We start from the raw sequence: 20,080 nt of genomic DNA on the forward strand, positions 1-20,080 counted from the left end.
GCTGGGAAGGATCTGGGAGCAGAGTGGTTCCCAAGACTGGCTGCACAGCAGAATCACCGGGAAAACTTTAGAAATGTGCAGGTTCCTGGGCTCAGCTTCAGAAGCAGAGGCTCACAAATGTATATTCTAGAACCTTCCCAAGCAATTCTAAAGCAATCGGTCCATGGACTGGCTTTTGGGAACCACTGCCTTAGAGAACATCTACTCTGACTCCCTTGCTGTCCACAGGAGGAAACTGAGACCCAAAGAGGGTGTGGCGTTTGCTCAGATCCCATATGGGTTAAGTGGTGGAGCCAGGAATGAATTTGAAATCATTTGCTTTTCAAAGGTTATATAGTTTAGTGTGATCACAGACTCTAGAGCCAGATTCTAATCTGAGTTAGTATTTACTCAATGAAAGGTCTTGGGCAATTATTTACATTCTTACCAGTAAAATGGGTAATAAGTGGGAAACCTGAAATAATGAGTAAGAAAACGCTTATCTTGTTGCCTGACACTTAATAAATGCTTCTAAATGAATGTTATTATTACATAGTTCATTGAATTTAAGAAACTGCTGAATCTAAGATGTGTCATTACTTTCTGTGCCTCTAAGGAAAAAAAAAACACCGATGAACCATGACTCACTATTTGCTTGCAAGATGCATTCAGATTTTAGGGACGTTCACATGTGGAAAAAAATAGGAAATACGGTATTCCACTTCTCTTTCCTCCACCTTATAAAGATAATTATGTTATTAAATTAAATACTTCAGCAGTAAATGCAGATCTGTGAAGAAGAGGCACCAACACACGAGAAGAACGCAAGGAGCCCAGTGTGGCTGACGGGAAGGGTGGGGTGGGGATGAGGTTCAAGACGTCAGGGGACGGGTTATGTGTGAAGATTTTTAACTTTATTACAGGTGAGATGGGAAGTTAATGGAGAGCTTTGAACAGAAGATTTGCATGATCTCATGTATATTTTAGTAGATACACGGGGAAGGGTAGGGTGGATGAAGGGAAGCCAGGTAGAAGACTCTTATTCTATTCGTGGTGATAGAGGACAGTAAATTGGCCTCGACTGGCAGCACGGTATTTGCAAAAGGTAGATGGGATGTGGGAATATTTTTAGAATAGCTAACAGAATTTCCTATCAGCTGATGGACTGGATATGAAGTGTGAAAGGAGTCAAAGATGGGCCTCAAGATTTTTGGCTCAAGTCATTGGAATAATGGAGTTGGCTGAAATGGAAAAGACCCAGGAATGAGTTTTGGAGGGAGAATATTTTACTCAGCTTTCTTTTTATTCCTGAGTTATATCTATCTCAAAGGTTTACCTTCTGTTTTCAATAAATGTTTTAAAGCAACTATTCTATCCCCAGATGTGCACTGAGAAATAAAAGAAAAATAAACAAGATACAGTCCTTTTATTTTTTCCCTCCAAAACTTTGCCATATATAGGGTGATAGGACTAGACACAAGTATTACATAGCAGTATATGCCTACTGCTCTAAGAGAGATGTTGGACATGTCAGAAATCAGAGGAAGGAGAAATTTATTGAAAGTGGTACTATCCCCCTCCAAAATGCTTGCTTTAGTTGGGTACAAGTTTATTAGATGGCCGAAGGAGGATGCTAGATAATAACTTAGGCTAGTCTTTCCACTGCAGGTACACTGACCTCCTTGCTCTAACTCAACCAACCAAAAATGCTCTCTCCTTGCATTCCCTGTTCTCTTTACATGAAGCGTGTTTCCCTCTGGCATCACCTGGTTTGTTGTCTTCCTTCACTGAGATCTGTGTTCAGTTGCCTTATCTCGGAGATCTTCCTGGTCTTTTTACGCCATAGAGTGCCTGTTCCCTTCCTGTGCTTGATTTTCTTCACAGATGTATCATCTTCTCTCAGATTAGACACTTATTTGCGTACTGTCTTCTCTTCCACCCTAGAATGTAAACTCTGTGACAAAAGGTACTCTGTTTCTTTTGTTCTCTATTGTAACACCACAAAGATCCCCCCAAATCATTGAGCAAATGAATAAAAATAAGAATTAAAAACCTCACAGATTTGGAAAGCAATACACAAACAAATAGAGTTTCATGCTGGGGGTGATGTTGGGGACAGGACTAGCTTTGTGAACAAAACTTTGGTTTCAGAAGGGAGAGGGGAATGCCAGAGAGCAGCTCTCTTACGGATCTTCTGAGCAGCTTGCGTCTTGGGAGAGACAGCTTGCTTCCAGTCACTCTTTTGGCTAAAGCAGAGGGGGCAATCTGGTACGCTGGGACAAACTTTGGGTTTGGACTCAGAAATGTGATCCAAGTCAAACCCCTACTGCTTAATAGTCATGGGACTTCAGTTTGTTTCCTCATACATAATTTGAAAATAATAGTACATGCCCTGCCTATCATATTGAGTTATTGGAAGGGTAAAATGAGGTAGGCAATTGGACAGTACTTTGTACACTGTGAAGAATTGTATTTTAGGGGTCAAGATGGCAATTGAGGGCACTGCGACATGGATGATTGTCAAAGGAGCCAGGAATACCTGCCTTGGCCAGCTCAACCCCATTCCCCAGGAGGTCCCTGAGAGGAATATACCCACAAGAGATAGTTGCAAAGGGAAAGCAAAGTACAAGTAACTGCACTTGTTTCCCAAATGTCCGCGCACGTACGCTGGAAGACTGGACTAGGGCATGTAGATTGTGGGCGAGACCTCCAGAAGCCTTTCCTTGCCTTTAAGTCACTGGTGCTAAAGATTAAAACATTTAGTACACCCAACAACATATAGGAGAATTTTCAAGCAGGGGGCCGGAGCAGACCTGGAGTCAGGGTACCACTTTTGCTGAATGATGGAATCGAGCAGAAGAGAGGACCATGCCCTGTGTGTGATTTTGAAATGTATGTTGACCTCACTCATTAGTAATTTTGGCTCACTGGCATCTTGTATTAGAATTTCCTAATCCTTACTCCTCCCTTCAATTTCTCATTCTAGAGAGTTCAGAGTTTGAGAATTTGATACTTCATTCGTGAAACTCCCAGATTTACACTTAAGATTTGCATTTAAGGGTCTAGAATAATGATTATCTGTGGAACCAATCACCTCTGAAGGAGAAATTATACATTTGATAAGAAAAGGCAAAACTAACCCCCCCTGCTCATCTCTTGATTCAAAGCTGACTTGGAAAATGAAGTGGACAGTAACATGGAGGAGTTTCAGTTGGGTATACGGCCATGTTTCTTGCCAGAGCTGCCTATATATGATTTTGCTTAATCATACTATTTCTGGGAGAGTTAGCTAGCCCAGAATCATCCTTTCCCTAGGGTCAGACAGGAATCCAGGAGCTTTGCTAGGCGTGACACACGCAGAAGGGCCTCTTGCCTTCGGTTCGTCACTGTTACCGTGGACGCCATTGTTTTCCAAGCCCACCATGCTCCCAAGGACAGCAGTTTGGCTGTTTCTGTGCCAATCTTGGACACAGAGCTCGTGTGGAATCATTTTCTCTTTGACAGTTTGCAGCCCCTCCAGGGAACTTCTGGGAAAGGAGTCTGGCTCCTGTCGCCTTCCTGCCATCTCTGCTTCATGCCACAGTCCCTTAACAAGCACAGGCTTTCTAGGAAGCCATTGGTTTTCAAGCAGTTTCTTTCTTATTTCTGCCCTGTCAGCATAAATCTTCCAAGGGGTGAAGGAACAGGAAGGCCTGGCTACCTGCTTTGAAAAGGGGTTTGAAAATATACAAATAAAATCCCATTCCAGAGGTTACTTTTTGAAAAACAACTTCACTGATGTACAACTGACATACAGTAGACTACACACATTAAAAATGCATGATTTGGTCTGTTTTGACATATGTATAGACCTGTGAAATCATCACCATAATCAGGATAATGACCATATCCATTCCTGCCAAAAGTCTCTTTGTGCCCCTTTGTAACTCCTCCTGCCCACTCCTTCCTTCCCTAGGAAACGACTGATGGGCTTTCTGTCGCTGTGGATTGGCTTCTTTTCATTTTCTAGGACTGTGTATAAACGGAAGCATATCATATGTACACTTTTTCACCCAACTTCTTCAATGCTCTCCCTCAGCACAGATATTTTGAAAGTCATCTGTGCTGTAGTATGTATTGATGGAGCATCCTTTTTGTTCCTACTGGGTAGTAGAGATGGGACTAGGGTGAGGCAAAGGAGGGGCCCAGGGTGCAAAGTGGAAGCAGGTGCTTGCCCTCTGCAAAGGCAGCACTGGCACGTCCATGAGCCTGGGAGTGAGTGCCTCCTGACGTTTCGCACCCTCGGCTTCGCACATGCTTCATTTTAATCCCAGTCCTGCTGAGTAGTGTTTCATTGCATGGGTATATTGTGATTTGCTTATCCCTTTACCTGTTGATGACATATGATCGTTTCCCAGTCTTAATTACATATTGGAAATAAAGCTGCTAGGCACACTCCTAAGTCTTTGTGTGAACATACAATTTTATTTCTTTTGGGCAAATACCTAGGAATGAACTGGTCTTCCTAGGGGGCTCAGTGGTAAAGAATCAGCCTGTCGATGCAGGAGATTCCAGTTTGATTCCTGGTTGGGAAGATCCCCTGGAGGAGGAAATGGCAACCCACTCTAGCATTCTTGCCTGGAAAACCCCATGGACAGAGGAGCCTGGCGGTTTGTAGTCCATGGGTCACAAAGAGTCAGACACGACTGAGCACGCACCCGATCACAGATACGTGGGTTTGCTTCCAGACTTTCTCCTGTTTCATTGGTACGCTTGCCTGTCTTTATACCGATATTACACAGTCTTGATTTCTATAGTTATAAAATTGTTAGTCCTTCCTCTTTGATCTTCTTTTTCAGTTATTCTGTAATCTTCGCCTTTCTGTATGCTTTTTAGAATCAATCCGTTCATTTATACTGAAGTGTCTGCTGAGACTTTGGTTGGGTAGAATGGATGAATTGACTCTTTTGACCCATGAACCCTGTAGTGTATATTGCTACTTCTTTAGATCTTTCATTTCTTTTTGCAGTGTTGGGTAGTTTTTAGTATACAGGTCTTTCATGTCTTTTGTCATGCTTGTGTTGTTGTTCAGTCACCCAGTCATGTCTGACTCTTTGCAACCCCGTGGACTGTAGCACGCCCCGCCTCCCTGTCCCTCACCATCTCCCGAAGTTTGCCCAAGTTCTTGTCCATGGCATCCAGCCATCTCATCCTCTGCCTCCCTCTTCTCCTGCCCCCAATCTTTCCCAGTATCAGGGACTTTTCCAATGAGTTGGCTGTTTGCATCAGATGATCAAAATATTGGAGCTTCAGCTTCAGCATCAGTTTATTCCTAAGTATTTTGTAGTTTTTGATGGTATTTAAATTGCAACTGTTCACCACTGGTATAAACTTTATCTAATTTCTTATATAACTGATCATATTATCTCCAATTAAAGACAGTTTTACTTCTTCCTTTCCAATCTGGCTGCCTTTTATTATTGTTTTCCCCTTGACTTGCTGCTTTATCAGGAAAGTTCAATATTCTAAAATATTCACTCATTATTAGAATAATTTCAATATTCCAACATTGAGTTACAATCGACATATAGCAGTAGACTAGTTTCAGGTATAAACTATTTTGAAATTATAATTGTACATATTGAGAAATGGCCACCACAGTAAGTCTAAGTTGACGTCTATCACCATGCATAGTTACAAAAATACTTTTTCTTGTGGTAAGAGCTTTTAAGTTCTAAAGTTCTACTCTCGATAACTTTGAGTATGCAGTGCAGTATGATTAATTATAGTCCCATGCTGCACTTTACATCCCTATCACATATTTATTTTCTAATTAGAAACGTACACCTTTTGATCCCTTTGACTCATCCCCTACCACCTGCCTCTGGCAACCATCAATCTATTCTCTGTATCTGTGAACTTTTTTTTTTTTTGATTGTTTGGTTTTTAGATTCCACATGTAAGTGAATCATATGATATTTATCTTTGACTTATTTCACTTAACGTAATGCTTTCAGGATCCATCCCTGTGGTCACAAATGGCAAGATGTCATTCTTTTTCTTATGACTGATTATCATTCTATTGTGTATGTATGTACATATACATTTATATGTATGCACAGACACACACACACCCCCCCCACATCTTTACCCATTCCCCTATCGAAGGACACTCATGTTGTTCCATAGCTTAGCTATTCTGAAGAATGCTACAATTGAAATGAGGGGTGAACATGTAGTTTTGAGTACGGTTTTCATTTTCTTCAGATAAATGCCCAGAAGTAGAGTTGCTAGATTGTATGGTAATCATATTTTTAATTTTTTGAGGAACCTTTATATTTTTTTCCATAGTTGCTGCTCCAGTTTACATTTCTACCAACAGTGCATAAGCAGTCTCCTTTCTCCACATCCTCGCCAATACTTGTCACTTCCTATCTTTTTGATAATAGCCATTCTAACAGATGTGAGGTGCCGTCTCATTGTGGTTTTGATTTGCATTTCACTGATGATTAGTGATGTTAAGTTTCTTTTCATATACTATCCGTATGTTGACCATCTGTATGTCTTCTTTGGAAAGAAGTTAGTTGAAGAATAGTTGAAATCTCCAACTATAATTATGAATTTGATAACTTTTTGGTAGTTTTTTTTTTTTTGGCTTCATTTGTTGGGAAGCTTTGTTATGAAGCAAATAAATGTTTAGGACTGTCATGTGTTCTTAATGAACTAACTCCTTTGCCACTGTGAAATACTATCTTCATCCCTTGTCTTGATATATTGGGTCTGGTATTCAGCTTTCTTTTGATTAACTTTTCATGGTATATTTTTTCCATATTTTCTTATAATTTATCTGTGTTTTTATATTTAAAATATGTTTCTTATAGGTTATATGTACTTTAAACTTGATTTTTCTTTTTAAATCCACTCTGGTAATTCCTACTTTCTAATTGGTATATGTAGACCATTTCGATTTAATGGGAGTATTTATATGGTTAGCATAAAGTCCATATTCTTGCTATTTGTTTTCTGTTTGTCCTTTTTGTTTCCTTTAATTCTGTCTTCTTTTCAACTTTAATTGAATTTTTATGATTCCATTTTATCTTTTCTTGACTTACTAGCCGTAAGTCTTTAAAAAATATTATTTTAGTGCTTGTAGTGTATGTCTTTAACTAAATAAAGTCTACCTTCACATGATGCTATATCACTTCATGTAGAGTATAAAATAAACCTGTCAACAGGATAGCTTTTATCTTTCCTCTTTAAGTCTTTATGCTGCTATTATCGTGCATTTTAACTTTGTATATGTCGTGAACACAATATGTTATTATTTTTGTTTAAATCGCCTGTTACCTCTTAAAGAGATATAAATAACATCAAAAATCATCTTATTTACCACGTAATTGCCATTTTGAATGGGATATTTGCTGTCATCTTTATCTTTGGTCCCTGTTCATAAAGTATCCTTTTCCTCTAGATGTTTTTAAAATTTTTTCTTTATCACCTGTTCTAAACAATTGGATTATGATAGTTTTCCTCATTTTTTATGCTTCAGATTATTAAGTTTCTTGAGTTTATAATTTTCATCAAATTAAAACAATTTTTCACCAGTTTTATTCAAATAATTTTCTATCTTCCTCCTTCCTCTTCTTCACAGAATCCATTTACATGTAAATCCAGATATTTGAAATTGTTCCACATCTTACTGCTTTTTGTTCTGCTTTTTGATTATTGCTTGATTCTCTTTTCTTTCATTGTTTCATTTTGAATAGTTTCTACTGTTGTCTTTATGTGTATTATTTTCTTTCCAATATGTGATTTGCTTTTAATTCCATACAATATATTTTAGCTCACATATCATGTTTTATCTCTGGAAATTTGATTTACCTCTTTTCTATATCCTCTATAGCTTTCCTTGTATTTTTGAACCTATGAAACATGGTTATAACTATTTTGGTGTTCTTCTTTTCCCATTCTAACTTCTGTATTAATTATGAATCTGTTTCAATTGATTGATTTTTAAAAAAATTATAGACACTATTTCTCTGCTTCTCTTACAGCACAATTTTTTTAATTGCATAGGACATATCTACGCTAAAAAATTATTCATTGTTTATCTGAAATTTAAATTTAGCTAAGGATCCTCTATTTTATTGCAATTTATGTCTTGAGACTTCCAGTCCCCTTGACCTCTCCAGACTCTTTTCTTTGTCTTCCGAGCTCAGGAAATCCTCCAGCCTCTTGCTGTGTTTTCACTCCCTCTGCTGCAGCCTGGATGCATTCATGGAAGTAAGCTGTTGCAATTGTGGAGCTCATATTCTTTGTTTCCTTTCTCTCAGGGATTGCTGCCCTTTGTTGTCTGATTTTCATTATGTTGAAACCCAATTTTTCATATACTATTCCTGTTTTTTGGTTGTTTTACCCAGGAGAATAAATCTGGTCTTTGTTAGTCTATCTTGGCTGAAGGAGGAAGTCCATCTCTAGAGATTATTATTCTTAGCCAGAGGCAAAAACATGGTGCTGATGGGGCCAAAGCTGTGTGTTCAGTACCTTTATAGGAGAGTTTTTTTATTTTTTTATTTTTTTTAACTCTGCTCCATAGTTTTGTGAAATCAGCTGTCTAAGGAAAAAAATGCTATGGGTTATAAAAGGTACCTAGTAATTACGAGGATGTGGACTTACCACTGTTGGGAAACTGATTAGAAATGCATGTCTGCTAATAAGGAAATGGGGATGGGCCATGGAGTTATTACCAAGTGAAAGGATAAATCAGCACATCACAGGATTGTCAGAATTTGAACCAAAAGATAGGGTTGACTGAGGGTCCATGATTGGAAAACTGAATGAGAATAAGTTTGGAGGTCAGTCCAGGAAGAAAAGGCTGAGAGTGTCAGAGTGGTCAAACTGGGGTTGTAGAGGGCTTAGTCCCTCTTTCCTGTCCAATAATCACCTGCATTGTGGCTGGGGGTCTCTGAAAATAAAAGTAAAAGCATTTCCTCTCTTTTCTCTTTGGTTCCTCTTGGTTCAGCTGTATGCCGCTATCCTCTGGGCATGTCAGGAGGCCACATTCCAGATGAGGACATCACAGCCTCCAGCCAGTGGTCAGAGTCCACAGCTGCCAAATATGGAAGGTGAGAATGGTCACCTCAAAAAAACCTGAGCTCGTTCCCTTGGGGCTTTCCAGGTGGCCCAGTGGTAAAGAATCTGCCTGCCAATGCAGGAGATGCAGGTTCGATCCCTGCATTAGGAAGATCCCCTGGAGTAGGAAATGGCGCCCCACTCCAGTATTCTTGCCTGGAGAATTCCATGGACTGCCTGGCAGACTGCAGTCCATGGGGTTGCAGAGAGTCAGACACTTCTGAGGGACTGAGCATGCATGCAGAATAACGGGCTCAAGGGGCTAACAGAGAAGGATGATACTTGGTGGGAGCTGGTGGGAATGGAGGACGACACCATGTGCTAGTCTAGCAACCTCACGCCTAGAGCCTCACCACCCACTGCGAGTTGGTTTATTGACATGTAGTACACTTGCTTTAGCCACTTTCTCACCATGAACTACTGCAGGAAATGGGCTACGGTGGGACCTATGGGAAAGTGCAGATTAGGTAGGACACTGGGAGTTAGGAGGCCTGAGCCTCTTTTTGGTGAGTATCTGTGAAACATCACTCACAGGAGAAGACATCAAGGACTTAATTAGACATTGAGGCATCCAACAAATTCTTCCCTCCTCTCAAGGATACCTTACGCTGAAGGGATATCCTCATCCATAGACAAAATATGGTAGGTTTCTTCTGGTCTAATATCAGGGGTCCTTTAAAGCAATAAACACCCTTGTCAAAAACTATTTAACTTGTTAGGAAATAACCTTCTTCTTGGAATCTCGTTCTCTTGGTGTAAAGTATTGATCTCCGTTAAAATAGAATCATCCATTTTAAGCCTTCCTATAAATATCCCTATAAACCTTCTCCATGATTTCTGACTTGGTGTGTGAAAGATTAGAGTGATGTCTGGTGGGGCTGGAAGGGAGTGGCAATGATTAGGTATCATCTGTGAGAGGAGACACATTCCCAGGAAGAGGGAAGTGGGGAAGAGGGTCCCAAAATAAGCTTTACAATGATTTCACAATTTTGCATGCTGGTTGGTCATCCTGGAGGCCATAAAATGAAACCAGATTCTTTACTTTTCCCTGACATGCCCTTACTGCTCACTCTCACCATAGGTTTTCATGGCTTTTCGCTGAGCTGCCACGCTCACCCTGTTGGTTGAAATTCCACTGCATTGCACAATCCACACTGCAGATCTGATGATTCCTCCCTCCCCACTCCTATAACTTGATATACAGGCAAGGAGTGGCTAGCTTTGTTATAAGAAATAGAGGGTAAGGGAGGGTTTCATTGCGTGGGACCTCCCTTGAGACCTCTAAATAAGGGTGAGAAGTAAATGCTACATGTTATCTGAAGGTCTCCATCTCCCTGGTGGTGACTATCTTTCTGGGTTTCATGGTGCCCCAGGGAGAGGGAACTGGCCACAAGTGGGTAAAGCGGTGACAGTCAGACTGGTGGGGAAAACCCAAAAGTCCATCTGGAATGGACTCCCAGCCTGCTCTCTCCCTTCAGGACTGGCAACTGCTTGCTGGGGACTGGTAAATAACTGTAGTTTCATGGTTCCTTCCTCTTCCCCTAACCCCATCCATCAAGGCTGGACTCAGAAGAAGGGGACGGAGCCTGGTGTCCTGAGATTCCAGTGGAGCCTGACGACCTGAAGGAGTTTCTGCAGATTGACTTGCACACCCTGCACTTTATCACTCTGGTGGGGACCCAGGGACGCCATGCAGGGGGCCATGGCATTGAGTTTGCCCCCATGTACAAGATCAATTACAGTCGAGATGGCACTCGCTGGATCTCTTGGCGGAACCGGCATGGGAAACAGGTAAGAAGAAGAGCCATCCAAACCCTGGGATGTCTGGGACTGTATTTTGACTTAGTCTAGAAGAGGAAGCACACAGATTGTCTATGCAGGTGTATGTGTCCGCAGAGCTGCCATGCCCTTGTGAATGTGTGACCCAAGATGAAGAGGATAAGGTGGGGGCACAGACAGGGATATCAAGGCTGCTGAGGGAGCTGTGAATGAACACATTCTGCTTCTTGAATTAAAAAGAGAGGTTCCGTCAAAGAGATAATGACTTGGGGAATGAAGAAGAGTCAGCATAACTTCATTGCATCTCTTCACTCTTTCTCTTCCTTCTTCTCAGGTGCTGGATGGAAATAGTAACCCCTATGACATTTTCCTAAAGGATTTGGAGCCACCCATTGTGGCCAGATTTGTCCGCTTTATCCCAGTAACTGATCACTCCATGAATGTGTGCATGAGGGTGGAGCTTTACGGATGTGTCTGGCTGGGTAGGTGTCTAAAGAGAGAGAGCTTATAAACTTTATTAAAAACATCAACCCCTGGTCAATAAAGGCAATCAAATCAGAAGGAGGATTTACTTCCACTAAGACTTTCACTGGAATTACTAATCATCCTGGTTAGAGTAAAGAAAGGAATATTATTCATCCACCCAGGGTGTGGTGCCCCACACCAAGTTACTTTGCTGACTGCTGCTGCAGAGGAGTGCTCCCCAGAATTGCTCCTTGTGTGCCCAGATCCATCCTAGGTGGACACACTGCTCAAAATAGCACTCTTGAAGCCTCAGATAGTTCTCTGGGATAGCTGGTCTAAGCAGCAGGTACATCTCCTTCCCAAAGGCACTGACACATCCGTGTTTCCTTTGGCAGATGGCTTGGTGTCTTACAGTGCTCCAGCTGGACAGCAGTTTGTACTGCCGGGAGGCTCCATCATTTATCTCAACGATTCTGTCTATGATGGAGCTGTTGGGTACAGGTAAATCCTGGGAGACTTTAATCATCAGACTAGGAAAATGACCACCAGAAGAGAATAATACTTTATCATGGCCTGGGAACAACACTCAATGAATCAATCAACTTGCCAGTGTTTATTTATCACTTATACTAGGCATCATGAGATAAATTTAGATAAAGTAAAATCAGTTCAGTTCAGTCACTCAGTTATGTCTGACTCTTTGCGACCCCACAGACTGAAGCATGCCAAGCTTCCCTGTCCATCACCAACTTTCAGAGCTTGCTCAAATTCATGTCCATCGAGTCAGTGATGCCATCCAACCATCTCATCCTCTGTCATCCCCTTATCCTCCCACCTTCAATCTTTCCCAGCATCATGGTCTTTTCCAATAAGTCAGTTCTTGGCATCAGGTGGCCAAAGTGTTGGAATTTCAGCTTCATCATTAGTTCTTCCAATGAATATTCAGGACTGATTTCCTTTAGGATGGACTGGTTGGATCTCCTTGCAGTCCAAGGGGCTCTCAAGAGTCTTCTCCAACACCACAGTTCAAAAGCATCAGTTCTTCAGTGCTCAGTTTTCTTTACAGTCCCACTGTCACATCCATACACGACTACTGGAAAAACCCATAGCTTTGACTATACGGACATTTATCAGTAAAGTAATATCTCTGCTTTTTAATATACTGTCTAGGTTGATCATAGCTTTTCTTCCAAGGAGCAAGCATCTTTTAATTTCATGGCTACAGTCACCATCTGCAGTGATTTTGGAGCCCAAGAAAATAAAGTCTGTCACTGTTTCCATTGTTTCCCCATCTATTTGCCATTAAGTGATAGACCTGAATGCCATGATTTTCATTTTTTGAATGATGAGTTTTAAGCCAGCTTTTTCACTCTCCTCTTTCACTTTCATCAAGAGGTTCTTTAGTTCTTCTTCGCTTTCTGCCATAAGGATGGTGTCATCTGCATATCTGAAGTTATTTATATTTCTCCCAGCAATCTTGATTCCAGCTTGTGCTTCATCCAGTCTGGCATTTCTCATGATATACTCTGCATATAAGCAGAGTGACAATACGCAGCCTTGATGTACTCCTTTCCTGATTTGGAACCAGTCTGTTGTTCCATGTACTAACTGTTGCTTCTTGACCTGCATACAGATTTATCAGGAGGCAGGTCAGGTGGTCTGGTGTTCCCATCTCTTTAAGGATTATCCACAGTTTGCTGTGATCCACACAGTCAAAGGCTTTGGTGTAGTCAATAAAACAGAAGTAGATGTTTTTCTGGAACTCTCTTGCTTTTTTGATGATCCAGCATATGTAATGGATGTAGTCTTTATTTGGAAGGAACTGAGATCCTAGTTTGGGAAGACAAAGTGAAAGTGTTATTCGCTCAGTTGGGTCCAATTCTTTGTGACCCCATGGACTGTAGCCTGCCAGGCTCCTCTGTCCATGGGATTTTCCAGCAAGAATACTGGAGTGGATTGCCATTTTCTTCTCCAGGGGATCTTCAACAAGACAAAATAATGACAAGAAAAACAGTAAATTATACAAAGAAGGGCTAAATTTTTTAGTATGATAAGGTAGCCATGTTTTTGACTCTCAGAACATGAGGTCTGACATAAATAACAGCCTACTTATGGAGATAAAGGGCCAGAAGAACTAAAGCTACAATGAATTGGACTTATAAAGACGTTCAGAAAGAATGAATTCCATACATGTAAATGCTTTACAAGTTGTGAAAAGAAGGAGACTATTAAGACTTATAATAGACAAGGAAAGTTTTTAGGATGAGATGATAGTTGGCGAAAAGGAGGTAGGTGAATGCTGATTGCAGCCATGAAATTAAAAGACGCTTACTCCTTGGAAGGAAAGTTATGACCAACCTAGATAGTATGTTAAAAAGCAGAGACATTACTTTGCCAAACAAGGTCCGTCTAGTCAAGGCTATGGTTTTTCCACTGGTCATGTATGGATGTGAGAATTGGACCGTGAAGAAAGCTGATCGTCGAAGAATTGATGCTTTTGAACTGTGGTGCTGGAGAAGACTCTCGAGAGTCCCTTGGACTACAAGGAGATCCAACCAGTCCATTCTAAAGGAGACCAATCCTGGGTGTTCATTGGAAGGACTGATGTTAAAGCTGAAACTCCAATACTTTGGCCACCTCATGCGACGAGCTGACTCACTGGAGAAGACTCTGATGCTGGGAAGGATTGGGGGCAGGAGGAGAAGGGGACGACAGAGAATGAGATGGCTGGATGGCATCACCAACTCGATGGACATGAGTTTGAGTGAACTCCGGGAGTTGGTGATGGACAGGGAGGCCTGGCGTGCTGTGATTCATGGAGTTGCAAAGAGTCGGACACGACTGAGCGACTGAAATGAACTGAACTGAACTGAACTGAGAGGGAGCAGAGGAAAGGAATCAGGGATGAGGACCAGATTGACCTGACTATAGCAGAAGCTAGAACTGGGAACAGCAGAAGGACCGATGGATACTTGAAATGAACCAAGGGAGAGCCATGGTAGAGGAGTATGTTCAGATACAGGAGGAATTTAGGGTTGGGTAAGAGATGTTCCCACCTATCCCAATTCATTCCAAGTCTTGCCATTCTTCTACCCCAGATCAATAGACTTCTCTCTGAAGCTGACCTTTTTCTGCACAGGTTGAGTTTGGCAGAGAGGTCTCAATCATAGTGAAGCCCACACTGCATAATGGAGGTTGTGGGTAGTTGAGAGAGAGAGAAATTAGTGAGTCTCAGGAAGAGGACTGTGGAATTATAGCACTTCCATTGTCTTGGCTGTGAAGAATAAACTACTGCCTCCAGCTTCCAGATCCCCATCTGAAGACCTGACTCGTCAGGTTTTCTATAGCAAATCACTTCCTTTCCATCGACTTAGTCATTGCTCTTCCCCCTTTACGTAAGTTGGTCTTGGCATCATTTCACTTAGTCACACCCAACTGCCATAAATCAAGGCACAGAGGAAAGCAGAGATCAATTGAATTCAGTTTAGTTTAGTAAATCTTTGCTAATCAACACAAGGAATTTGGTAGGGATTCAAATATAGTAAAGTCATTGATCCTACCTTTAAGAAGTTCACAGTTTATTAGCCATCTGTATGTCTTCTTTGGAGAAACGTCTGTTTAGGTGTTCTGTCTATTTTTTTGATTTGGTTGCTTTTCCGTAAGTATATTCTCTATGTCTCTTTCTCCATTGCTGCCCTGTAAATAAATTCTTCAGTAACATTTTTCTAGATTGCATATATATGCATTAGAATATGATATTTATCTTTGTCTTTCTGACTAACTTCACTCTGTATAATAGGTTCTAGGTTCATCCACCTGATTAAGACTGACTCAAATGTGTTCCCTTTTATGTCTGAGTAATATTCCATTGTGTACCACACCTTCTTTATCCATTCATTGGCTGATAGACACCTAGGTTGCTTCCTTGTTCTAGCTATTATAAATAGTGCTGCAATGAACAATGGGATACATGTGTCTTTTTCAATTTTAGTTTCCCCAGGGTATATGCCTAGGAGTGAGATTGCTGGGTCATGTGGTGGGTTTATTCCTAGATTTTTAAGGAATCTCTATACTGTCTTCCATAGTGGCTGTATCAATTTACATTCCCACCAACAGTGCAGGAGCATTCCCTTTTCTCCACACCCTCTCCAGCATTTATTGTCTGTAGACATTTTGATGATGGCCATTCTGACCACTGTGAGGTGATAGCGCATTGTAGTTTTGATTTGCATTTCTCTAATAATGAGCGATATTGAGCATCTTTTCATGCATTTGTTAGCCATCTGTATGTCTTCTTTGGAGAAATGTCTGTTTAGGTCTTTTTCCCACTTTTTGATTGGGTTGTTTGTTTTTCTGGTATTGAGTTGTATGAGCTGCTTGCATATTTTGGAAATTAATCCTTTGTCAGTTGTTTCATTTGCTATTATTTTCTCCTGTTCTGAGGGTTGTCTTTTCACCTTGCTTATAGTTTCCTTTGCTGTGCAAAAAATTTTAATTTAATCAGGTTCCACTTGTTTCCTTTTGTTTTTATTTATGTTACTCTAGGGGGTGGATCATAGAGGATCTTGCTTTGATTTATGTCATTGAGTGTTCTGCCTAGGTTTTCCTCTAAGAGTTTTATAGTTTCTGGTCTTATACATAGGTCTTAATCCATTTTGACTTTATCTTTGTGTATAGTGTTAGGAGGTGTTCTAATTTCATTCTTTTACATGTAGCTGTCCAGTCTTCCCAGCACCATTTATTGAAGAGGCTGTCTTTGCCCCATTGTATATTCTTGACTCCTTTGTCAAAAAATAAGGTACCTGTGGGTGCATGGGTTTATTTCTGGGCTTTCTGTCTTGTTCCATTGGTTTATATTTCTGTTTTTGTGCCAGTACCATACTGTCTTGATGACTGTAGCTTTGTAGTATAGTATGAAGTCAGAAAGGTTGATTTTTCCATCTCCATTCTTCTTTCTCAAGACTGCTTTGGCTATTTGGGGTCTTTTGTGTTTCCATATGAATTGTGAAATTTTTAGTTCTAATTCTGTGAAAAATGCCACTGTTAATTTGATAGGGATTGCACTGAATTTCTAGGTCACATTTGGTAGTATAGTCATTTTTCACAATATTGATTCTTCCTACTCAGGAACATGGACTATCTCTCCATCTGTTTATGTCACCTTTGATTTCTTTCATTCAGTCAGTTCAGTTCAGTCGCTCAGTCGTGTCCGACTCTCTGCGACCCCATGAATCACAACACGCCAGGCCTCCCTGTCCATCACCAACTCCCGGAGTTCACTCAAACTCATGTCCATCGAGTCGGTGATGCCATCCAGCTATCTCATTCTCTGTCATCCCCTTCTCCTCCTGCCCCCAATCCTTCCCAGCATCAGAGTCTTTTCCAGTGAGTCAGCTCGTTGCATAGGTGGTCAAAGTATTGGAGTTTCAGCTTTAGCATCAGTCCTTCCAATGAACACCCAGGACTGATCTCCTTTAGAATGGACTGGTTGGATCTCCTTGCAGTCCAAGGGACTCTCAAGAGTCTTCTCCAGCACCACAGTTCAAAAGCATCAATTCTTCGGCGATCAGCTTTCTTCACAGTCCAACTCTCACATTCTTACGTGACCACTGGAAAAACCATAGCCTTGACTAGACGGACCTTGTTTGGCAAAGTAATGTCTCTGCTTTTTAATATACTATCTAGGTTGGTCATAACTTTCCTTCCAAGGAGTAAGCGTCTTTTAATTTCATGGCTGCAATCAGCATCCACAGTGATTTTGGAGCCCAAAAAAATAAAGTCTGACACTGTTTCCACTGTTTCCCCATCTATTTCCCATGAAGTGATGGGACCAGATGCCATGATCTTTGTTTTCTGAATGTTGAGCTTCAAACCAACCTTTTCACTCTCCTCTTTCACTTTCATCAAGAGGCTTTTTAGTTTTTTTTCTTTCATTAGTGTCTTATAATTTTCTGTGTATAGAAAATTTTGTCTCCTTAGGTAAGTTTATTCCTAGGTATTTTATTCTTTTTGTTGCAGTGGTGAATGGGATTGATTCCTTAATTTATCTTTCTGTTTTCATTGTTAGTATATAGAAATGCAAGTGATTTCTGTGTATTGATTTTGTATCCTGCAACTTTGCTAATTTCACTGATTGGCTCTAGTAATTTTCTAATACTGTCTTTAGGATTTTCTATACAGTATCATGTCATCGGCAAACAGTGAGAGCTTTACTACTTTTCCAATCTGGATTTCTTTTATTTCTTTTTCTTCTCTGATTGCTGTAGCTAGGATTTTCAGAACTATGTTGAATAATGGTGGTGAAAGTGGACACACTTGTCTTGTTGCTGATCTTAGGGGGGAGTGCTTTCAGTTTTTTACCATTGAGAATAATGTTTGCTGTAGACTTACCATATATGGCCTTTACTATGTTGAGGTAGGATTCTTCTATGCCCATTTTTTTTGAAGAGTTTTAATCATAAATAGGTGCTGAATTTTGTCAAAGGCTTTTTCTGCATCTATTGAGATCATTATATGGTTTTTAATCTTTCAGTTTGTTAATATGGTGTATCACATTGATTGATTTGCATATATTGAAGAATCCTTGCATCTGTGGAATAAACCCAACTTGATAGTTGTGTATGAGCTTTTGGATGTGTAGCTGAATTCTGTTTGCTAAAATTTTGTTGAGGATTTTTGCATCCATGTTCCTCAGTGATATGGGCCTGTAGTTTTCTTTTTTTAAGTTGTCTTTGTCTGGTTTTGGTATTAGGGTGATGGTAGTCTCATAGATTGAGTTTGGAAGGGTTCCTTCCTCTGCAGTTTTTTGAAAGAGTTTTAGAAGGATAGGCATTAGCTCTTGATAGAATTATCCTGTGAAGCCATCTGGTCCTGGGCTTTTGTTTTTAGGGAGATTTTTGATCATCGCTTCAATTTCAGTGCTTACGATTGGGTTGTTCATAATTTCTATTTCTTCCTGGTTCAGTCTTGGAAGATTGAACCTTTCTAAGAATCTGTTTCTTCCAGGTTATCCATTTTATTGCCATATAGTTGTTCATAGTAGTTTCTTATAATCCTTTGTATCTCTGCATTGTCTGTAGTAAGCTCTCCTTTTTCATTTATAATTTTGTTGATTTGATTCTTCTTTCATTTTTTCTTAATGAGACTGGATAAAGGTTTGTCATTTTTGTTTATCTTCTCAAAGAACCAGCTTTTAGTTTTATTAATCTTTACTGTTGTTTCTTTCATTTCTTTTTCACTTATGTCTTCTCTGATTTTTATGATTTCTTTCCTTCTAATTTTTTGTTGTTGTTCTTCTTTTGCCAGTTGTTTTAGGTGTAAAGTTAGGTTGTCTATTTGATGTTTTTCTTCTTTCTTGAGGTAGGATTGTATTGCTATAAACTTCCCTCTTAGAACTACTTTTGCTGCATCCTGTAGATTTTGAGTTGTCGTGTTTTCATTGTCATTTGTTTCTAGAAATTCTTTTATTTCCCTTTTGATTTCTTCAGTAACCTGTTGGTTATTTAGAAATGTATTATTTAATCTCCATTTTTTTGTATTTTTTACAGTTTTTTTCTTGTAATTGATATCTAGTCTCAGTGTTGTGGTTGGAGGAGATGCTTGATATGATTTCAGTTCTCTTAAATTTACTGAGGTTTGATGTGTGGTCTATCTTGGAGAATGTTCCATGTGCACTTGAGAAGAAGGTGTATTCTGCATTTGGATGGAATGTCCTGAAGATACCGATGAGATCCATCTCATCTAATGTATCATTTAAGACCTGTGTTTCCTTATTTTCTGTTTTGATGATCTGACCACTGGTGTGAGTGGGGAGTTAAAGTCTCCTACAATTATTGTGTTACTGTCAGTTTCCCCCTTTATGTCTGTTAGTGTTTGCTTTATGTATTGAGGTGCTCCTATGTTGGAAGCATATTTACAATTGTTATGTCTTCCTCTTGGATTTGTCCCTTGATCATTATGTAGTGTCCTTCCTGTCTCTTGTAATATTCTTTATTTTAAGGTCTATTTTGTCTGATATGAGGATTGCTACTCCAGCTTTCTTTTGATTTCCATTTGCATGGAATATCTTTTTCCACCCTCTCACTTTCAGTATGTGTCTCTAGTTATGAAGTGGGTTGTGTAGACAATATATATATGGGTCTTATTTTTGTTTCCATTCAGCTAATCTGTGTCTTTTGGTTGGAGCATTTAATCCATTTACATTTAAAGTAATTATTGATAGATATGTTCCTATTGCCATTTTGTTAATTGTTTGGGGTTGATTTTGTAGATCTTTTTCTTCTCTTCTATTTCTTGACTATACAATCCCTTTAACATTTGTTGTAAAGCTGGTTTGGTGGTATTGAATTCTCTTAACTTTTGGTTGTCAGTAAAGCTTTTTATTTCTCCATCAATTTTGAGTGAGATCCTTGTTGGGTACAGTGATCTTGGGTGTAGATTTTTCCATCTTTTCATCTTGTTTATGGCTTCCTTTGCTGTGCAAAAGCTTTTTAAGTTTAATTAGATCCCATCTGTTCATTTTTATTTCCACTACTCTAAGAGGTGGGTCATAGAGGATCTTACTGTTATTTATATCAAAGAATTTTGTGCCTATGTTTTCCTCTAAGAGTTTTATAGTTTCTGGTCTTACATGAAAAAGTGCTCAACATCGCTTATTATTAGAGAAATCAAAACAAAACTACAATAAAGTATCACCTCACAACCATCAGTATGGCCATGATTTTAAAAATCTACAAATGATAAATTA

At 39.8% G+C, this 20,080-nt stretch overlaps 1 protein-coding gene across 8 annotated transcripts in view; it reads left to right on the forward strand.

Moving 5' to 3' along the window:
* Window positions 1-20,080, forward strand: part of DDR2 (discoidin domain receptor tyrosine kinase 2) — a 176,968-nt gene that overhangs the window by 117,642 nt on the left and 39,246 nt on the right. For all 8 annotated transcript variants that reach the window (XM_055404153.2, XM_055404149.2, XM_055404150.2 and 5 more), the window contains 4 exons: window positions 8,981-9,083; window positions 10,650-10,881; window positions 11,204-11,351; window positions 11,730-11,835. In XM_055404153.2, the coding sequence (XP_055260128.1) occupies window positions 8,981-9,083; window positions 10,650-10,881; window positions 11,204-11,351; window positions 11,730-11,835 (589 nt within the window). The remainder of the gene's footprint in view (window positions 1-8,980; window positions 9,084-10,649; window positions 10,882-11,203; window positions 11,352-11,729; window positions 11,836-20,080) is intronic.

The sequence above is a fragment of the Moschus berezovskii genome, chromosome 4, assembly GCF_049115385.1.
Source record: "Moschus berezovskii isolate FMDL1 chromosome 4, NW_MosBer_1.0, whole genome shotgun sequence".
Taxonomy (NCBI): Eukaryota; Metazoa; Chordata; class Mammalia; order Artiodactyla; family Moschidae; genus Moschus; species Moschus berezovskii.